General features: G+C 51.1%; 1 protein-coding gene across 1 annotated transcript in view; it reads right to left on the reverse strand.

Moving 5' to 3' along the window:
- The window catches only part of SIN3A (SIN3 transcription regulator family member A), a 48,342-nt gene that overhangs the window by 17,415 nt on the left and 13,218 nt on the right, over positions 1-17,709 (reverse strand). Inside the window, exons 5-11 of the mRNA XM_054168868.1 lie at positions 16,764-17,046; positions 13,066-13,317; positions 9,305-9,457; positions 8,446-8,604; positions 6,751-6,840; positions 4,544-4,662; positions 983-1,193 (exon numbers count right to left, since the gene is read on the reverse strand). Of these exons, the coding sequence (XP_054024843.1) occupies positions 983-1,193; positions 4,544-4,662; positions 6,751-6,840; positions 8,446-8,604; positions 9,305-9,457; positions 13,066-13,317; positions 16,764-17,046 (1,267 nt within the window). The remainder of the gene's footprint in view (positions 1-982; positions 1,194-4,543; positions 4,663-6,750; positions 6,841-8,445; positions 8,605-9,304; positions 9,458-13,065; positions 13,318-16,763; positions 17,047-17,709) is intronic.

Below are 17,709 nucleotides of genomic sequence, written 5' to 3' on the forward strand. Positions count from 1 at the left end.
CATCCTCTTCTGCTCTGCTCACCCTTGCTCCATCCTGGGAGGGAAGCTCATCCTGCTCCATCCAGGCTGGGAAGAGCCTTCCTGTGTCAGGCAATTCCCATCCAAGAGATCTTCCAGCAGATGGCGAGAGGTGAGCCTGCCATTTCACACTGCTCTAGTGAGATCTCACCTGGAATGCTGCATCCAGCTCTAACACCCTCAATGCAGGAAGGACATGGACCCAATGGAGCAGGTCCAGAGGATGCCACAGAAATTATCAGGAGGCTGGAGCACCTCTGCTGTGAGGGCAGGCTGAGGGACCTGGGGTTGCTCTATGCTACGTCACCCCTGCTGTGAGGACAGGCTGAGGGACCTGGGGTTGCTCTATGCTACGTCACCCCTGCTGTGAGGACATACTGGGGACCTGGGGTTGCTCTATGCTATGTCACCCCTGCTGTGAGGACATACTGAGGGACCTGGGGTTGTTCTATGCTATGTCACCCCTGCTGTGAGGACATACTGAGGGACCTGGGGTTGCTCTATGCTATGTCACCCCTGCTATAAGCACAGGCTGAGGGACCTGGGGTTGCTCTATGCTATATCACCCCTGCTACGAGCAGAGGCTGAGGGAGCTGGGGCTGTTCAGCCTGGAGAAGAGAAGACTCTAGGGGGAGACCTGAAGGGGGCCTACAAGTAGGCTGCAGAGGGACTGCTCACAAAGGCCTGCAGTGGTAGGCTGAGGGGGAATGGTTTGAAATTAAAGAACAGATTTAGACTGGATGTGAGGAACAAGTTCTTTACCGTGAGTGTGGGGGAGCACTGCAACAGGTTGCCCAGGGAGGTGGTTGAGGCTCCATCGTTGGAGGAATTCAAGGTCAGGCTTGACAAGGCTCTGGGCAACCTGATCTAGTGGAGGATGTCCCTGCTCAGCGCAGGGGGATTGGATTGGTTGACCTTTGGAGGTGCTTCCAAGCCAGAGCACTCTGTGGTTCTGTGACCTTACCTCTTTACACAGCGGAGTCCGCCCCGTGCACTTGGGCTGCTGGTAGCTCTTGGGCAAGGCTCGGTAGCTGGAGCCCAGTCTTTTACAGGAGGCATAGTCTATCTCCATGGCTATCCCCTCAGTAGCCCGCTCTTTCGGGTAGGTCTCCATGTGGACAGACTCTTTATAGCCCAGAAAGTTTTTAAACCAAGTGAACAACTCTGGGAATTTCCTACAAAACAAAAATTGCAGCAGTGAAAAGCCAAGCCCAGGCGGAAAGCAGAGAGCCCCCAGCTGGGCTGACACACTGCACCCAAGAGCATCCTCTGAACTGCCAGGCTGGGGAGGGGGAAGGGACTCTCTCTGCTCAGTCCCACTTCCACAGAGCCTGATGGAACGGGAAGTGAGGACCTGTTTGCTGAGCAGGCGGTGGACTGAATAGAACAGAATAGAATAAACCAGGCTGGAAGAGACCTTCAAGATCATCGTGTGCAACCTATCACCCAACACCACCTAATCACCTAACCCATGGCACCAAGCACCCCATCAAGTCCCCTCCTGAACACCTCCAGTGATGGTGACTCCACCACTTCCCCAGGCAGCCCATTCCAGTGGGCAATCACTCTCTCTGTGTAAAACTTCCTCCTAACCCCCAGCCTAAACCTCCCCTGGTGCAGCCTGAGACTGTGTCCTCTTGTTCTGGTGCTGGTTGCCTGGGAGAAGAGACCAACCTCTGCCTGTCTACAACCTCCCTTCAGGTAGTTGTAGAGAGCAATAAGGTCACCCCTGAGCCTCCTCTTCTCCAGGCTAAGCAACCCCAGCTCCCTCAGCCTCTCCTCATAGGGCTCATGTTCCAAGCCCCTCACCAACTATGTTGCTCTTCTCTGGACACTGCTCCCTTAGTGCAACAAAGGTGCTTTAGGAGGACCTCCTCACCTTGCCAGAGACACTCCAACATATTGATACATCCCTGTGGGTACAGTCCCCACCAGGGAGGAGCAGCCCAAGCTTTCACTGCACCTCAAGCACTGGGTTCAGCTTTGAGGTCCTCACTCTAAGAAGGACACTAAGAAGCTGGAGCATGTCCAGAGAAAGGCAACCAAGCTGGTGAATGGTCTGGAGAGAAGCAGCTGAGGGAACTGTGGTTGTTCAGCATGGAGAATAGAAGGCTGAGGGGAGACAGCATTGGTCTGTACCCCTGAAAGGAGGTTGGAGTGAGGTGGGGATTGGTCTCTTCTCCTTAATATCAGGTCACAGAAGGGAATGGCCCTGAAGTTGTGCCAGGGGAGGTTTAGGTTGGAGATCAGGAAAAAATTCTTTGCTGCAAGAGTGGTCAGGCTGCCCAGGGAGGTGGTGGAGTCCCCATCCCTGGAGGTGTTGAAGAAATGTGTAAACATGGCACTTCAGGACATGGTTTAATGGCTATGGTGGTGTTAGGCTGATGGCATGGCTTGATGCTCTTAGAGGTCTTCTCCAATGACAACAATTCTATGAGTCCATGGCTGCACTTGTGGCAGGGTCACATTTGGGTCTCCCATTTGTGAGCTCAGGCCAGCTTCCTAGTTCTTTGCAGATGTTCTTGAAATGGGCTTTTCCTTTCCAAAAGTAGCAAGAAGAAACTGAAAAGTGATTCTGTAGCTACACAGCAAAGGGTTTGAGCAAAAGGCTGAGCAATCACTTCAGTGCTGCCCCCCACCCCAGACTACACAAGGAGGAAGTCTGCCTGCAACACCTGAGTTCACCTGCTCAGGGAGAAAAGTTTTCTGAAGAATTCATTAGTCTCAAACACTGCATCTGTCCAACTCCTCTTATCTCATGCAAAGCTCCAGCAACATGAGGAATGGAGCCTGTTACAGAGGCTAATTGAATTACTGCTCATTCATTGCTTTTTCATTACATGACAGAAGATAACATTCAACTCCAGAGTCAGAAAGCTCCATTATACCTTTCCTGGTGCAGATATTCACCCTTACAGCTGGGAGCACAGACAGGAGAAGGGAAAAATTCAGGATCTTCTCTTGAGTAGCTCACTTTTCTTAGCTAAAGGTAGCATCCTGCTGCTGCCTGCCTAATTCCAGTGGAGCTATGGAGAGAATGGATGCTCCTTGGGGCAGTTTCTTTGCACGGTTGCCAGTGTAATGGGGTCCTGAACCCAATACATGTTGTTATTGCCTTCTCCCTTGCAACCAGGAACATTAATCTTGCTGCCCAAAATTGATGAGAGGATATTGGTTGCTTTTAGCTGATTCATACAGAGTTGTTCTGTATACTTATGGAAGTCATCATTCCTGTGGTATTCTTTTATCAGTTTTGGCTTCCCAACAGAATTCAGCTGCTTTCAGGAAATTTCAGTGAGATGACATCAGCACTTTTTTTGCAGGGGACATTTCCTATGTAATTAGACAGCCAGCCTGTTCTCAAACAAAACAAGCCGTGATTCCAGAGCAGTAAGAGGCTGTTCAATGATTCTGTTTGCTCTTCTGGCAAAGGAAGAAACCCAGCAAGCTGAACCAGCACTGCTCCTGAACGCTGCCTGCCTTCCAGGACACAGCTAAGAGCTCCTCTCTCATCTCCTCTTTGACAAAGAATAGAAAAAGGCAGTGCAGAAGTGCATGAAGCTGGAAAGAAAAGTGAAGCAGAGTCCTTATTGTCCTGCTCCAGTAAAGGAAAAGCCTCAACCACAGGGCACCTGCACAGTATTAGCCACTGAAGGGCTTCCAAGATCTACCAGCCTTCTCTTCCTGCCCACCCAGCAGCACGTGGCACCTTACCACCTACATCTGGGATGCCCAGGCTGAGCTGTGGCACTGTGCTGCCACAGAAGAAACTCATGAAATCACTTAATGGACAGTTAAGCAGTGGCAGGCTATCCAGATAAAAGTTGAGTGGAGGCAAGTGGGCAGGGAGATTCCACCTCAGATGGACTTTGTGGCCCAAGAAACCACCACTCAGTTCCCAAAGCAGAGTTCTTTCTCCTCTCTGCCACCCAACCACACGAGGGGCCCCTCAGCTCAAGAGGTACAGGGAACTGATTGAAAGAGTCCAGCACAGAGCTACAAAAATGATTAAGAGAGAGGAACATCTTTCTTAGGAGGAGAGACTGAGGGAGCTGGGGCTCTGCAGCTTGGAGAGGAGACTGAAAGGTGACCTCATTCATGTTTATAAAGATATGCAGGGTGAGTGCCCAGAGGCTGGAGCCAGGCTCTGCTGGGTGATGCCCAATGCCAGCACAAGGGGCAGTGGTGGAAGCTGAGGCATAGAAAGTTCCATGGAAACATGAGGACGAATTTTTTCCCTGTGAGGGTGACAGAACACTGGAGCAGGCTGCCCAGGGGGGTTGTGGAGTCTGGAGATATTCAAGACCCACCTGGATGTGTGTTCCTCTGTGACCAGCCCTAGGTGATCCTGCTCTGCCAGAGGGGTTGGACTGGATGAGCTTTCGAGATCCCTTCCAGCCCAAACCATTCTGTGATTCCCCTGACCCACTACAAAGGTGAGGCTTTCCTTCCTGGCTTCACAGCAGGAACAGAGCAAGCTGATTAAAAGCTTCTCACCTCCTGCAGGGAGATGGGCTCCACTTACCCCAGGAAAGGAGAGACGAGCTGCACGAGCTCGGCGCGGGAGATCACCTCCTGGTTGAAGATCACCAGGCAGCGCAGGAAGTTCTCGTAGGCCTCTGTGCTGCGCAGAGCTTTGCGGACCTGCCAGAGGAGGGGAGAGAGGACAACAGGGTGAGCTCAAGCCCTGCATCCTACTGCTGTCCAGCAGGCCTGGGTTCAACACCCTGCTTCCCGCTGCTGACACTTGGAATGAGGATAGAATAGAATTAACCAGGTTGGAAGAGACCTGTGAGATCACCAAGTCCAACCTATCATCCAACACCATCTGATCAACTAAACCATGGCACCAAGCATCCCATCAAGTCTCTTCCTACACACCTCCAGTGATGGTGACTCTACAACCTCCCTGGGCAGCCCATTCCAAGGGCCAATAACTCTTTTTATGAAGAGCTTCTTCCTAACATCCAGCCTAAACCCCCCCTGGCACAGCTTGATACCTACCTTGAAGAGAGGCTGACTTGCCCCCAGGACACAGGGCCAGACAAACAGACATCCCTGTGCTGGGCATGCAAGGGAGGAATTAAATCCCTCAGAGGCCCCTAACAGCTGGATTACAAAATGCTGGAATCATGGCTAATGTCAGCTGTCACAAAGCCACCCAGGCTGCCTTGAAGCACCAGAGAATATTGGGAGTAGGGGTAAGAGACCTGTGCCCTGAGTAACACTGCTCCAGCCTCTGCCTGCCTTCCAGCGTGGGTGATCACCGAAAAGCCAGCTTCTGCAACCCTTCTCTTCCCAGCAGGAGGAGGGTGAACTCTTCACCTCAACACCATTACCTTTCCCACAAGGACTATTAGCATCTAGGCATCAGAGGAAGATCTGTCATCATTAAGATATTCATCGGTACAGCTATGATTCTGCAGCAGGGATTTCCAGCTTCACTCGTGGCAACACCTACACAGCCTCTGAGCAATACACTGCTTCCCAGCTCCCATTCAGCACAGGGCTAGAGCAGGCTGCAAAAATGCACCACATCATCAGGGAGCAACCAACACTTCCTTCTACACATGAATATGACATCAAAGGCTTGTTTATGTTCCCTGTGTACTCCCCTCTGAGCCATCAGGAAACGTGTGGACATCTCAGGGAAGACACTGAGGTACCACTTGGAAACATCCCACAGCTCCTTTCAGCTGTTGTGTGTGGTAAACCAGCAACAGGTAACGACTCTCCAATTAATTGGATTCATCTCTCAGGGAGAGAGGAACAACCTCAACATCAACACAAACAAGCAGGGCAGTGACTGGCTTGAGAGCAGCCCTGAAGAGAAGGACCAGGCTGGCTGAGGCTCTGGCCAGCCTGATCTAGTGTGGGGTGTCCCTGCCCATGGCAGGGGGGTTGGAACTAGATGATCCTTGTGGTCCCTTCCAACCCTGACTGAAAGATATTACTATGATACTATGACTTGGGAGTGCTGGTGGAAGGACATTGAGGGGCTGGAGCAGGCCCAGAGAGGGGCAACAAAGCTGGGGAAGGGTCTAGATAACACAGCTGGTTAGGAGCAGCTGAGGAAACTGGGGCTGTTCAGCCTGGAGAAAAGGAAGCTGAGGGGAGAACTCAGACCTACAGCTCCCTGAAAGGAGGCTGGATTGAAGTGGGGGTTGGTCTCTTCTGCCTAGTAACAGGACAAGAGATAATGGCCTCAAGTTGCACCAGGGGAGGTTTGGTTGGAAGGAACAAATTCCTTCACTGAGAGTGGTCAGGAATTGGAACAGGCTGTCCTGGGAAGTGGTAGAGTCACCATCCCTGGGGGTGTTCAAGAAACCTGTGGCCGTGGCACTTGAGGACACGGTTTAATGGCCACAGGGGTGCTGGGTGGACAGCTGGACTCAATCTTGGAGATCTTTTCCAACCAAAACAATACTATGATTCTATGAAAACTCCTGTGAAATTCCTATGGAAATTTGATGAAGATTCCCCTTCCTGCACACCAACTGCAGCAGCAGCAGGAAGCAAAAAGCTGGAGGGTGACCTCTGGGGAAAAGGCACAACCAGCACCCTGTTATCACCTGTCTTTTAAGAAATTCCAATGGATCTGGACACAATCCACCTGAGGTGAGGCTGACTGAACCTCCTCAGGGTGGTTGCTGTGCTAAACACCTGGCTGCCCCCACACAGAGAGCACCAAGCAAAGGCTCGAGCTGGCTTGTCCCGAGCGGCGCTTCTCACCTTCTCGAAGAAGAGAGATTCTGTCCCCACACCATGCTTGCTGGCTTCTGCCAAGGACTGGTCCTTCAAACCAAGCAGCTTTGGTTTCTTCTGTTAAACAACAAAGGCAAGGAAAACAAAAAAAACACAACAAAAAAGGGCTGTTCAGCAGAGCAAGTTGCCAGATTTTGATGATCTGTCACCAACAAAACCCCCCAAAAGACAGTTTCAAGCTTCCTGACATCACAGCTTGGCTTTCCAAGAGGGGCAAGGTGGCTTTTGTGGAAGGAGAGGTGCAGGGAAGTGTTGTCACAAGTGACACTATTAAAGGTTAATCAGTAGCAGGGCACCACAATATTTTTAATACACTGTTGCATCCTTTTCTGGAGCTAGGTGCTTGAAACAGTCCTTGGCTGTAGCATATCTCATGGCAAAACTACCAGAATAAATCTCCCTTCCCCCCACTCTTCCCCTACTATCACTCACCACTCTTACACCTCCCTAAAATTAGGCCACTTCTATCACTCTCTTGCATCCCATGGCAAGAGCCTTTATTTCCCCCCCTATAAGCACCTGCACTCCACATCCTCAGAAAGGCTGCAGGCTGCCTCTGAAAGGTGCTTTGCTGCCTTTATATGAAGGGGAGGAGGAGAAGGAAGAGCAGAAGGGGAAGTAAATCACTGGCTTTAGATGATAGAGTTTTGTCTGCAAGTGCTTCTCATCACACAGCATAGGAGGCCACCTTCAAATAAAGCAGGCTGAGCCCACCCCTGCTGCACAAACATTAAGGCACCTGGTCACAAGACTGTTTTTACTGCACCACAAAGCCTGGCTCTCTCAAAATGTGCAAACTCTGCTAGGACAATAATCCTTCAGCACTGTGCTAGAAGCTTTATCATAGGGAAGGTGAGCAAACAAGACACCACTGGCATCCAAGCACAAATCCAGGCTGGGTGAGGGGTGGTTTGAGAGTGCTCTTGAGGAGAAGGACTTGGGGATGTCAGTTGGTGACAAACTCCCCATGAGCCAGCAATGGTCACTGGCAGCTCAGAAGGAAGCCGTGTGCTGGGCTGCATCCAAAGCAGGGAAAGCAGCAGCACAGGGAGGGGATTCTGCCACTCTGCTCTGCTGAGAGCCCCAACCTGCAGCACCGCCTCCAGCTCTGGGGCCCACAAGACAAGGAGGGCTTGGAACTGTTGGAATGACAAAGATGTTCCCCAGAAGTTAGGGGGACAGGCTGAGAGAGTTGAAGCTATTCAGCCTGGAGCAGAGAACGTTCTGGGGATACTTTAGAGAAGCCTTCCAGTACCTGAAGGGGGCTACAGGAGAGCTGGGAAAGGACTTTTTAACAGGGCTTTTAGTAATAGGATGAGAGGGAATGGACTGAATCTGGCAAAGGGCAAATTTAGACTGGAGATCAGGAAGAAATTCTTGACAGTGAGGGTGGTGAGACACTGCAACAGGTTGCCCCTCTCTGAAAGTGTTCAAGGCCAGGGTGGATGAGGCCTTGAGCAACCTGGGCTGGTGGAGGTGTCCCTATCCATGGCAGGGGTGGGTTGGAACTGGATGATCTTTAAGACCCCTTCCAACCCAAACCGTTCTGTGATCCTATGAATCTGTGTTCTCAAGCTGCAAACCTGTACCACAAAACCAGCACAGGCTCAGGACCAGCACCCTGCTCTGTCACAGCCTCCTGGAGGCAGCAGAGGCTCTTACCTTCACCGGGGGCGTCGCGCCAGTTCCCGAGTGCCGTCGGATCTGGCAGCCATTCTGGTTGGGTCTCTGCTGTTTGTTGTTGAGCTGTGGCTTCTTCACTGTGCCACCATGATCATTTCTCACTGACTCCACTTTCTCTGCAGTTGTCTTACTTAACAGCTTTAGAGACAAACCCACAAGACCATCAAGAGCTGAGTTCCATACATCCAGGCAAACAAATAAAAATCATCTGCTCCTCCTAGCCCTGTTCAGCCTTCAGAAAAGAAAGCTCAGGGGAGACCTCATCACCACATACCAGTACATAAAGGGTGGCTACTAGGAGGATGGAGACTCCCTTTCTACATTGAGACCCATGGAAAAGACATGGGGTGATGGGGACAAGTTACTGCTGGGGAGATTCCAACAGGGAGTCCAAAAGCCAATATTCTCCCATGAGAACAGCTAGAGATTGGAATCATCTCCCAAGGGAAGTGGTGGATTCTCCTACACTGGACAGTTTTAAGACTGAGCTTGACAAGAGTGCTGGGCCATCCTATTTAACAATGAACCTAGAAAGGTTGCACCACATGATCCTTGGGGGTCCCTTCCAACCTGACATCCTATGAAGGGATTTTACTGCAGTTACTGCAATCTTAGGGCAACCTTTTTAGACAAAGGGGTTGTAATTAAAAGACAAGTGATGGCCAGGAACCCCAACATATCACCCTGACCCCATCCCCACGCTCAGGACACAAGATCCCTCGAGCTAAACCACAACCCCACCCCAAGCAGCAAAAGCACATTTGCCTGAACTCTGGCTGGACACAGAACAGCTTCCTGCTAGGTTCTTTCATCCCCAGTCTGTCATCAATAGACTCACCACAGAGCTGTTGGCATCAGGCAGGAATTGCCCAAACTCTGAGAGCAGATCCTCCTGGTTCTTGAAGAGGCGAGCCACCTGCGCGTACACCTCCTGCTCCGTCAGCGCCGGCGTGTAGTTCCCTCCCGCCTCCTTGGCGTTCCGCTGCTCCTTCTGCCACAGCAGAGGGGAGAAGAGTCAGCAGAAGGGACACACAAACCATGTAAGGGACAAAGAACAACAACAACAAACAAAACACAGGCCCTCAGTAACATAGGAGAGGTTTTAAGGCCAAGCTGGATGTGGCTCTGAGCAGCCCGATGTGGTGTGAGGTGTCCCCGCCCTTGGCAGGGCGGTTGGAACCGGAGGATCTTTGAGGCCCCTTCCAACCCTGACAGCTCTGTGAAACCAGCAAAGTTCTCAGCATCTTATGTAGTGGATCATTGGCCTGGTTTGAGTCAGTATCATACTATCAGTCAGGGTTGGAAGGGACCACAAGCATCATCTAGTTCCAACCCCCCTGCCATGGGCAGGGACACCCCACACTACATCAGGCTGCCCAGAGCCTCAGCCAGCCTGGGCTTAAACACCTCCAGGGACGGCACCACCACCACCTCCCTGGACAACCCATTCCAGGGTTTCACCACTCTCATGGGGAAGAACTTCCTCCTCACCTCCAGCCTAAATTTGACCACCTCCAGCTTCATTCCATCCCCCCTAGTCCTATCCCTGCCTGAGATCCTGAGCAGTCCCTCCCCAGCCTTCTTGTAGCCCCCTGCAGATCCTGGAAGGCCACAATGAGGTCACCTGGGAGCCTTCTCCAGACTGAACAGCCCCAACTCCTTCAGTCTGTCCTCACAGGAGAGGTGCTCCAGCCCTCTGTTCATCCTCCTGGCCCTTCTCTGGACACCTCCAAGAACCTCCAGATCCCTCTTGTCATAGGGGCTCCAGAACTGGACACAGTACTCCAGGTGGGGTCTCCCCAGAGCTGAGCAGAGGGGCAGAATCCCCTCCCTTGCCCTGCTGGCCACACTTCTCTTGCTGCAGCCCAGGATCTGGTTGGCTCTCTGGGCTGCAAGTGCACACTGAGAGCTCCTGGTGAGCTTCTCCTCCCCCAGCACCCCCAAGTCTCTCTCCTCAGGGCTGCTTTCCAGCCAGTCCCTGCCCAGCCTGCATTTGTGCCTGGGATTGCCTCGACACAGATGCAGGACCCTGCACTTGGTCTTGTTGAAGCTCATGAGGTTGGCTTGTGCCCACCTCTCCAGCCTGTCCAGGTCCCTCTGGATGGCATCCCTTCCCTCCAGCGTGTCTGCTGCACCACACAGCTTGGTGTCATCAGCCAGAAGTGATTTCTCAGCTCAGGCTCTGCTCAATGATGGCACTTTCTGAAGTTCAGGGCAGGTCTGCACAGCCAAAGGCTGCTCCTGGCCGTGGTAACATTGATAGGGAGTTACCACTGAGCAGGAAGTCAAGAGGTGGCACCTGCAGACAGCACAGGTGACCCTAAAGGGACCAACAGATTGCATCCCATGGACAGCATCTTCAGGAGAAAGCTGAGGGACCAGCAGGGTAAAGTCTCTTCTTCACTGGCCAGTGTCTAAGGAGGACTCTGTTGCTTCATTCCTTTGATCTCTATCCACATGTTCCTGAGCCCAGTTCCAAAATCCAGCTCCTGAATCCATCTTCCATTTACTGGAGACTCCAGTCTGGAACCTCCCAAGTGCCTGCTCCCAGCATCAATGGTGACATGGCAACATCATTGCCATCAGGGGTCGGGTTCCTTACTGGTTTGTATCTCTTTCATTGGATTGTTCTTGTTTCCAACCCAGATAGTTCAGTTTCTTTTCCAATCCATCAGTCTCTCTCCCTTCTTCCCTTTGGGAAGGGAAAGGGATTCATAGAGAGCTTTTGTCACTCATCCAGTGGCCAGCCCAGTCCTGGCCCTTGGCAATACTCTATTATGATTCTACATATACTGAACATGTACACTTATAGATGCTATAAATGCAGCAGAATCCTGCTTAGCTTGCTGCCCAAACCTTTTCCAGTAGAAGACCTAAATGCAAGTCTTGGACAGACACAGCTCCTCATGGCACAGAAAGAAATAACCACAAGTGTGGCCTCACCTTGGGTACAGGTTTCAGTTTTGGGCCCCTCACTTCAAGAGGGACATTGATGCCCTGGAGCAGGTCCAGAAGTCCTGAAGTTGCTCCAGAAGACCAACAAAGCTGGTGAAGGGCCTAGGGCACAAGTCTTGGGAGAAGCAGCTGAGGGAACTGGGGGTTTTCAACTTGGTGAAAAGGAGGCTGAGAGGAGACTTTCTCTCTCTACAACTCACTGAAAAGGAGGCTGGAGTGAGGGGGGGTGGTTAATGTCTTCTCTCATGTAACAAACAACAGAAGGAGAGAAAATGGCCTCAAGTTGCACCAGGGGAGGTTTAAAGTTGAACATCAGGAACATTTTCTGCACTGAAAGAGTGGTTAAGCCCTGGGACTGGGCTGCTCAGGGGAGTGGTGGTGTTCCCATCCCTAGAAGTGTTCAAACAAAATGCAGATAGAATAGAATAGACCAGGTTGGAAGAGACCTTCAAGATCATCGCATCCAACCCATCAACCAACCCAACCCACATAAACAACTAACCCATGGCACCAAGCACCCCATCCAGTCTCCTCCTGAACACCTCCAGTGATGGTGACTCCACCACCTCCCTGGGCAGCCCATTCCAATGGGCAATCACTCTCTCTGTATAGAACTTCTTCCTAATATCCAGCCTAAACCTCCCCTGGTGCAGCCTGAGACTGTGTCCTCTTGTTCTGGTGTTGGATGCCTGGGAGAAGAGCCCAGAATCCACCTGTCTACAACCTCCCTTCAGGTATTTGTAGAGAGCAATAAGGTCACCCCTGAGACTCCTCTTCTCCAGGCTAAGCAACCCCAGCTCCCTCAGCCTCTCCTCACAGGGCTGTGTTCCAAACCCCTCACCAACTTCGTTGCCCTTCTCTGGACACCTTCCAGCAAGTCAACCTCCTTCCTAAACTGAGGGGCCCAGAACTGGACACAGGACTCAAGGTGTGGCCTAACCAGTGCAGCATACAGGGGCAGAATGACCTCCCTGCTCCTGCTGGCCACACTGTTCCTGATGCAGGCCAGGATGCCATTGGCCTTCTTGGCTGCCTGGGCACACTGCAGGCTCATGTTCAGCCTACCATCAACCAGCACCCCCAGGTCCCTCTCTGCCTGGCTGCTCTCAGCCACTCTGACCCCTGCCTGTAGCACTGCATGGGGTTGCTGTGGCCAACGTGCAGAACCTGGCACTTGGATGTGTTCAAGCTTGGACTCTGCCCATCTGTCCAGCCTCTCGAGGTTCCTCTGCAGAGCCTCTCTACCCTCCAGCAGATCAACTCCTGCCCCCAGCTTGGTGTCATCTGCACATTTACTGATTATGGACTCAATGCCCTCATCCAGATCATCAATAAAGATGTTAAAGAGCACAGGGCCCAGCACTGATCCCTGGGGCACACCACTAGTGCCTGGCTGCCAGCTGGCTGTGGCACCATTCACCACCACTCTCTGGGCTCGGCCTCCAGCCAGTTCCTAACCCATCGCAGTGTGCTCCCACCCAAGCCATGGGCTGACAGCTTGGCCAGGAGTTTGCTGTGGGGGACTGAGGGACATAGTTTAGTGTTGGACTTGGCAGGGTTGGCTTGATGATGGGACTCGATCTTGGAAGTCACTTCCAACCTTTCCAACTCTATATACTCAAAAGGTGCGCTGCAAACACTCACCTGATATGTATGGAGGATCTCCAGGAAGGCTTTGTAGATGTCTGGCTGTCCCTGGAAGCGGTTCTTGATCTTGTTGACATAGTTGATGGCATGATTAAACTCAACAGGCTGATTGTTCTGCAGGGATGGTGTGGTTCCCAGGGAGATTGTCACGGGCGTGTGAGGCTGGACCGGCGGCGAGCGAGGGGACGCGTACGGCGGAATCGGGGGAGTCTGCTGGCTGGCAGGAGTATGAGCCTGCAACTGGGATGGCTGGGAAGGAAAGAAGCTGTGTTAGAAACCAGCAGGTTCTTTTAGCTTTGGATTCAAGGCACTCTTATTCCATTTATGGACCACCTGCAGAGGTAACAACCCAGCACTGAGCTTTATCTGATGCAAATAGTGGAAAACAAGCGACAGGACCAGAGGAAATGGCTTCAAGCTGTGCCAGGGGAGGTTCAGAGTGGATGCTAGGAAATACCTCATCACAGAGAGGGTTATTAAACATGGAATGGTCTGCCCAGGGCAATGGTGGAGACACCATCCCTGGAGGTGTTCAAGCAGCCTGTGGGCCTGGCTCTTAGGGACATGGTTTAGTGTTGACCCTTCAGTGGTGGGTCAAGGGTTGGACTGAATGACCTTTGAGGACTCTTCCAACTGGATGCATTCTGTGATAACATGGATTCAACAGGGATACCTCTGAGCTGGAATACATCAAGTGGATGAAATCTCCTGCTACCACATCCAGTCAACCAGCTACTGGCCCTGCAGGACTTTTGCTACACTGCAGTACCTGAGGGGGCCCACAGGAAAGCTGGAGAGGGACTTTTTACAAGGGCATGTGATGACAGGGCAAGGAGCAGTGGTTTGAGACTAGAGTAGGGAAAATTTAGATTGGATATTAGGAGGAAGTTCTGCACCATGAGGGTGGTGAGACACTGGAACAGGTTGCCCAGACAAGCTGTGGACATGTCATCCCTGGAAGTGTTTAAGGCTGGATGTGGCTCTGAGCAACCTGGTCTAGTGGGAGGTGTCCCTGCCCATTGCAGGGGGTTGGAACTGGATGATCTTTTAAAGGTCCCTTCCAACCCAAACCATTCTGAAAATCCTTAGAAGAATGCTCCTCTTAAACTGCTACTAAACAGTTATTGCCTTTGCAGGTCTAAAGGATCTTAACAATATTTTGGTCTTCAACTGAACACTTCCTAGTGGCTGTCTAAGCACAAACTGCTGCTAAGGGTCTGCGCTGAGAAGCACAACTTCAGTGAGCCTTGGGTTTGAAAGGCTAACAGATACAGGTAGGCAAAACAGGAGAAGTATTCAGTGGCCCAGCAGAGGCTACAATATATCAGGAAAACAAAACACCCAGGCCAATAAGGCTGCTGTTCTTGACAGTGATCTTCCCTGCTAACTGCTTTTGGCTGAACCCAGAACCGTTTGGGCTGGAAAAGACCTTTAAGATCGTAGAGTCCAACCATTCTCTGACTCTACCAACTCTGGTACTAAACCATGTCCCTCAGCAACACATCTCCATGGTCTTTTAAACACCTCCAAGGACACAGATTCAACCACCTCCCTGGGCAGCCTGTTTCAGTCACTGAGAACTCTTTCAGTGAGGAATTTTCATGTAATACCCAACCTAAACCTCTCCTGGTGCAGCTTGAGGCCATTTCCTCTAGTCCTGCTACTTGTTACTAAGGAGAAGAGACCAACCCCCACCTCACTGCAAACTCCTTTCAGGGAGCTGCAGAGCGCCCAAAGGTCTCCCCTCAGCCTCTTTTTCCCCAGCCTGAACAACCCCAGTTCCCTCAGCTGCTCCTCACCAGCCCTGTTCTCTAGACCCTTCACCAGCCTGGTTGCCCTTCTCTGAACCTGCTCCAGCTCCTCAATATCCTTCTGGGAGTGAGTGGCCCAAAACTGATCCCCAGGACTCACGGTGTGGCCTCCCCAGCACTGAGCACAGGGGGCAGTCCGACAGGAGACACATCCTGTCTCAACACAGAGCCCAAAATGCAGAGCTATGGCTTGCTCCAACTCTGCCAAGTTCTTTTCCTCTCCCAGTGAAGAATTTGGGGATGCATACAGGCAGCAGCAAGGGCAAACTGGAGTTTCTTTCCAGACTGAGACACAGATCAGGCAGCTAAGGCTGTCAGAGGAGTTACTCTGAATGCTCTTAATAGACACCTAAGGGCTACAGGAAAATTCCTTCAGCAGCAGTTTTGAGGTGGGGAATTGAAATGGAAATGAAAGCAGCCATTCCTCTCACCTCCCAAACTTCAAAGCAGAGAGTTTTCAGTGTGGATAACTGCCTTGGGATGGCCAGAAGATGCCACCTTGTTTACATCCAACTCTACCTGTCAGGTAAGGAACTCTCACCTCATCACCTAGTGCGTCCCTTAGGTTCATTTTGAAGTTTCAACAAAAGCAGTTCAGCTTTTTGCAGGTCAACAGGGTAAAAAAAACACTTAGAGCCATAGTGAAGAGCCTGAAACCTCTTTCCCAAGAGCATGCACTGCTTCTGTAGAAGCCCTGCTTGAAATCTGGCCCAGGTAAGCTAAATCTGGAATGTCTTAGCTTTGCAGTTTGCAGCTTTGCAAATCTCCTAGCGTGTTTGTTTGCCACTTCTGGAACAGGAGGTTGCAAATCCCACCAATGTTTGTCCATCAAGCATCTATTGGCCACATTTTAAATCCTGGGCCTAACACCTCCCTTTTCCAGCCCACTTAGCTGACTGCACAGTTGAAAGATTAACCCTTGAAACTTTGGGAATTCTTTCCCCTCCCTCAGCCTCTCAAATCTTTCCACATTTTGAGGCTGAAATGCATCCTGTTTTATCTAGAGTGAGCTCCCCTGCTGTCTATTATCCTGTTCTGTTTCCAATCACACAAAATACATCTGTGGGACAGTAGCATCTGGATTACATCTAAAACAAGAATCAAATTCCCTTTGTTATTGAAAGGGCTCAGTTGCAGGCACACAAACCCAATACCTAGAGGCAACATCGTGGTCATCCTGCCTGAATTCCTGCACTTCAGATTCTGCCAATAACTCCTGCACCCATCCAGCTGGTAGCTGAACCAAGCTCTTCCATGAAGTGTCCAATCTGAAAAGAAGACTTCAAGGAATGCAGAATCTACCTAATCAAGACCTTCTAGAGGCTGAATTGCCCCTAGTATTTGAAAGCACACACACACACTTTCACACCAAGAACAGTATCTTTAGCACAGTTTCTGTCTGCTAGGGAATTTCTTGGGACTCCAGTTACTCAGAAACAGTAGACACAGCTTCAGGCAGTTCAACACATGCCTAGTGCTTTACCTAGGAAGCTCTTCTTGCAAAGCCAAAGCTTTTGCAAAGCTTTCTCTTAGGGCTGCTACATCATTCCCATGGTCATTTTAGTAGCTGCTCTGAGCATCTTCCAGCTCCCTGCTGGAAACAACAAGGTTTTTCTTTCCAAGCCCTTTAGAATACTGTTAAAGCATGGAATAGCTTGGGTTGGAAAAGATCTGTCAGCTCATCGACTCCAGCCACTGACCTAACACCATCACGGCCAAGTCAACCAGGATGCCTAATTCTGAAAAGCAGAAACCAGTCCAGCAGGGGAAGCCCAACACATGTAGGCTCCTGAGTACTATGAAAAAGCAGTGTGGAAATGAACTTTTTTGCTCTCCAGCTCCACACCAGTTTGAGCTGGAGGCATGAGGGCCCCAAGCTCTCACCTTACTGATTTTGGCAGGCGGAGGCTGCGGCGCCGGCTGTGCTGGTGTCGGGGTAGATTGAGCTGAAGGCTGCGACTGATGCTGTGGCTGGGGCTGTGGCTGGGGCTGCAAGCCATGAGTAGGGATCTGGTGGACCTGCCCTGGTGTTGTCACATTCACCATATCATTGGTCTGCACCTCAATCTTGTAACCAGGTGGCAAGAAGGTGTTGAAGCCCATGATCAAGTCTGGGTGGCCCTTGAAGAGCTGCGACACGCGGCTGATCACTCCCGGAGTGTCAATGCTGAAGGAGGAAGAAAAGAACACAGAATCAGGGGATTGCTTTGGTTGGAAAAGGCCTCCAACTTCTAAAGACCCTTTCAGTGGTGCACTGAGTTCTCCCCAGAAGACTTTTCCATCAGAATTTTTCCCCTCATCATCTCTAAGGTCTGAAATGAAGCACAACTGATTCATACGTTGCTGGAGAACGGCTCTAGAATGATTTCATCAGCCCAGACAGCATTCTGTATCTGTGAGATCTAAGTCTGACCATTATTAATGGGCACACAACCAGATGAATCAGCTATCAAGGCTGAACTTGTGAACTGCCACCCTAAGCAGAGATTTAGTAGCAGTGAAGGGATGCATTTAACTTCTGGGGAGAGAAGGCACGCAACTGCGTTGCTAGAGCTACAAGGATGATTGGAGGACTAGAACAGCTCTACCATGAGGAAAGACTGAGAAACCTGGGGCTGTTTAATCTTGAGAAAAGAAGGCTGAAGGGGGAGCTTATCAATGTCTAAATATCTGAGGGGTGGATGTCAAGATGAAGGGGCCAGGCTCTTTTCAGTGGTGCCCAGTGATAGCATAAGGAACAACAGGTACAAGCTGGAACACAGGAGGGTCCCCCTCAACGCAAGGATAATCTTCTTTATGGTGAGGGTGCTGGAGCCCTGGAGCAGGCTGC

Source organism: Dryobates pubescens, chromosome 17 (assembly GCF_014839835.1).
Source record: "Dryobates pubescens isolate bDryPub1 chromosome 17, bDryPub1.pri, whole genome shotgun sequence".
In the NCBI taxonomy this organism is placed as follows: Eukaryota; Metazoa; Chordata; class Aves; order Piciformes; family Picidae; genus Dryobates; species Dryobates pubescens.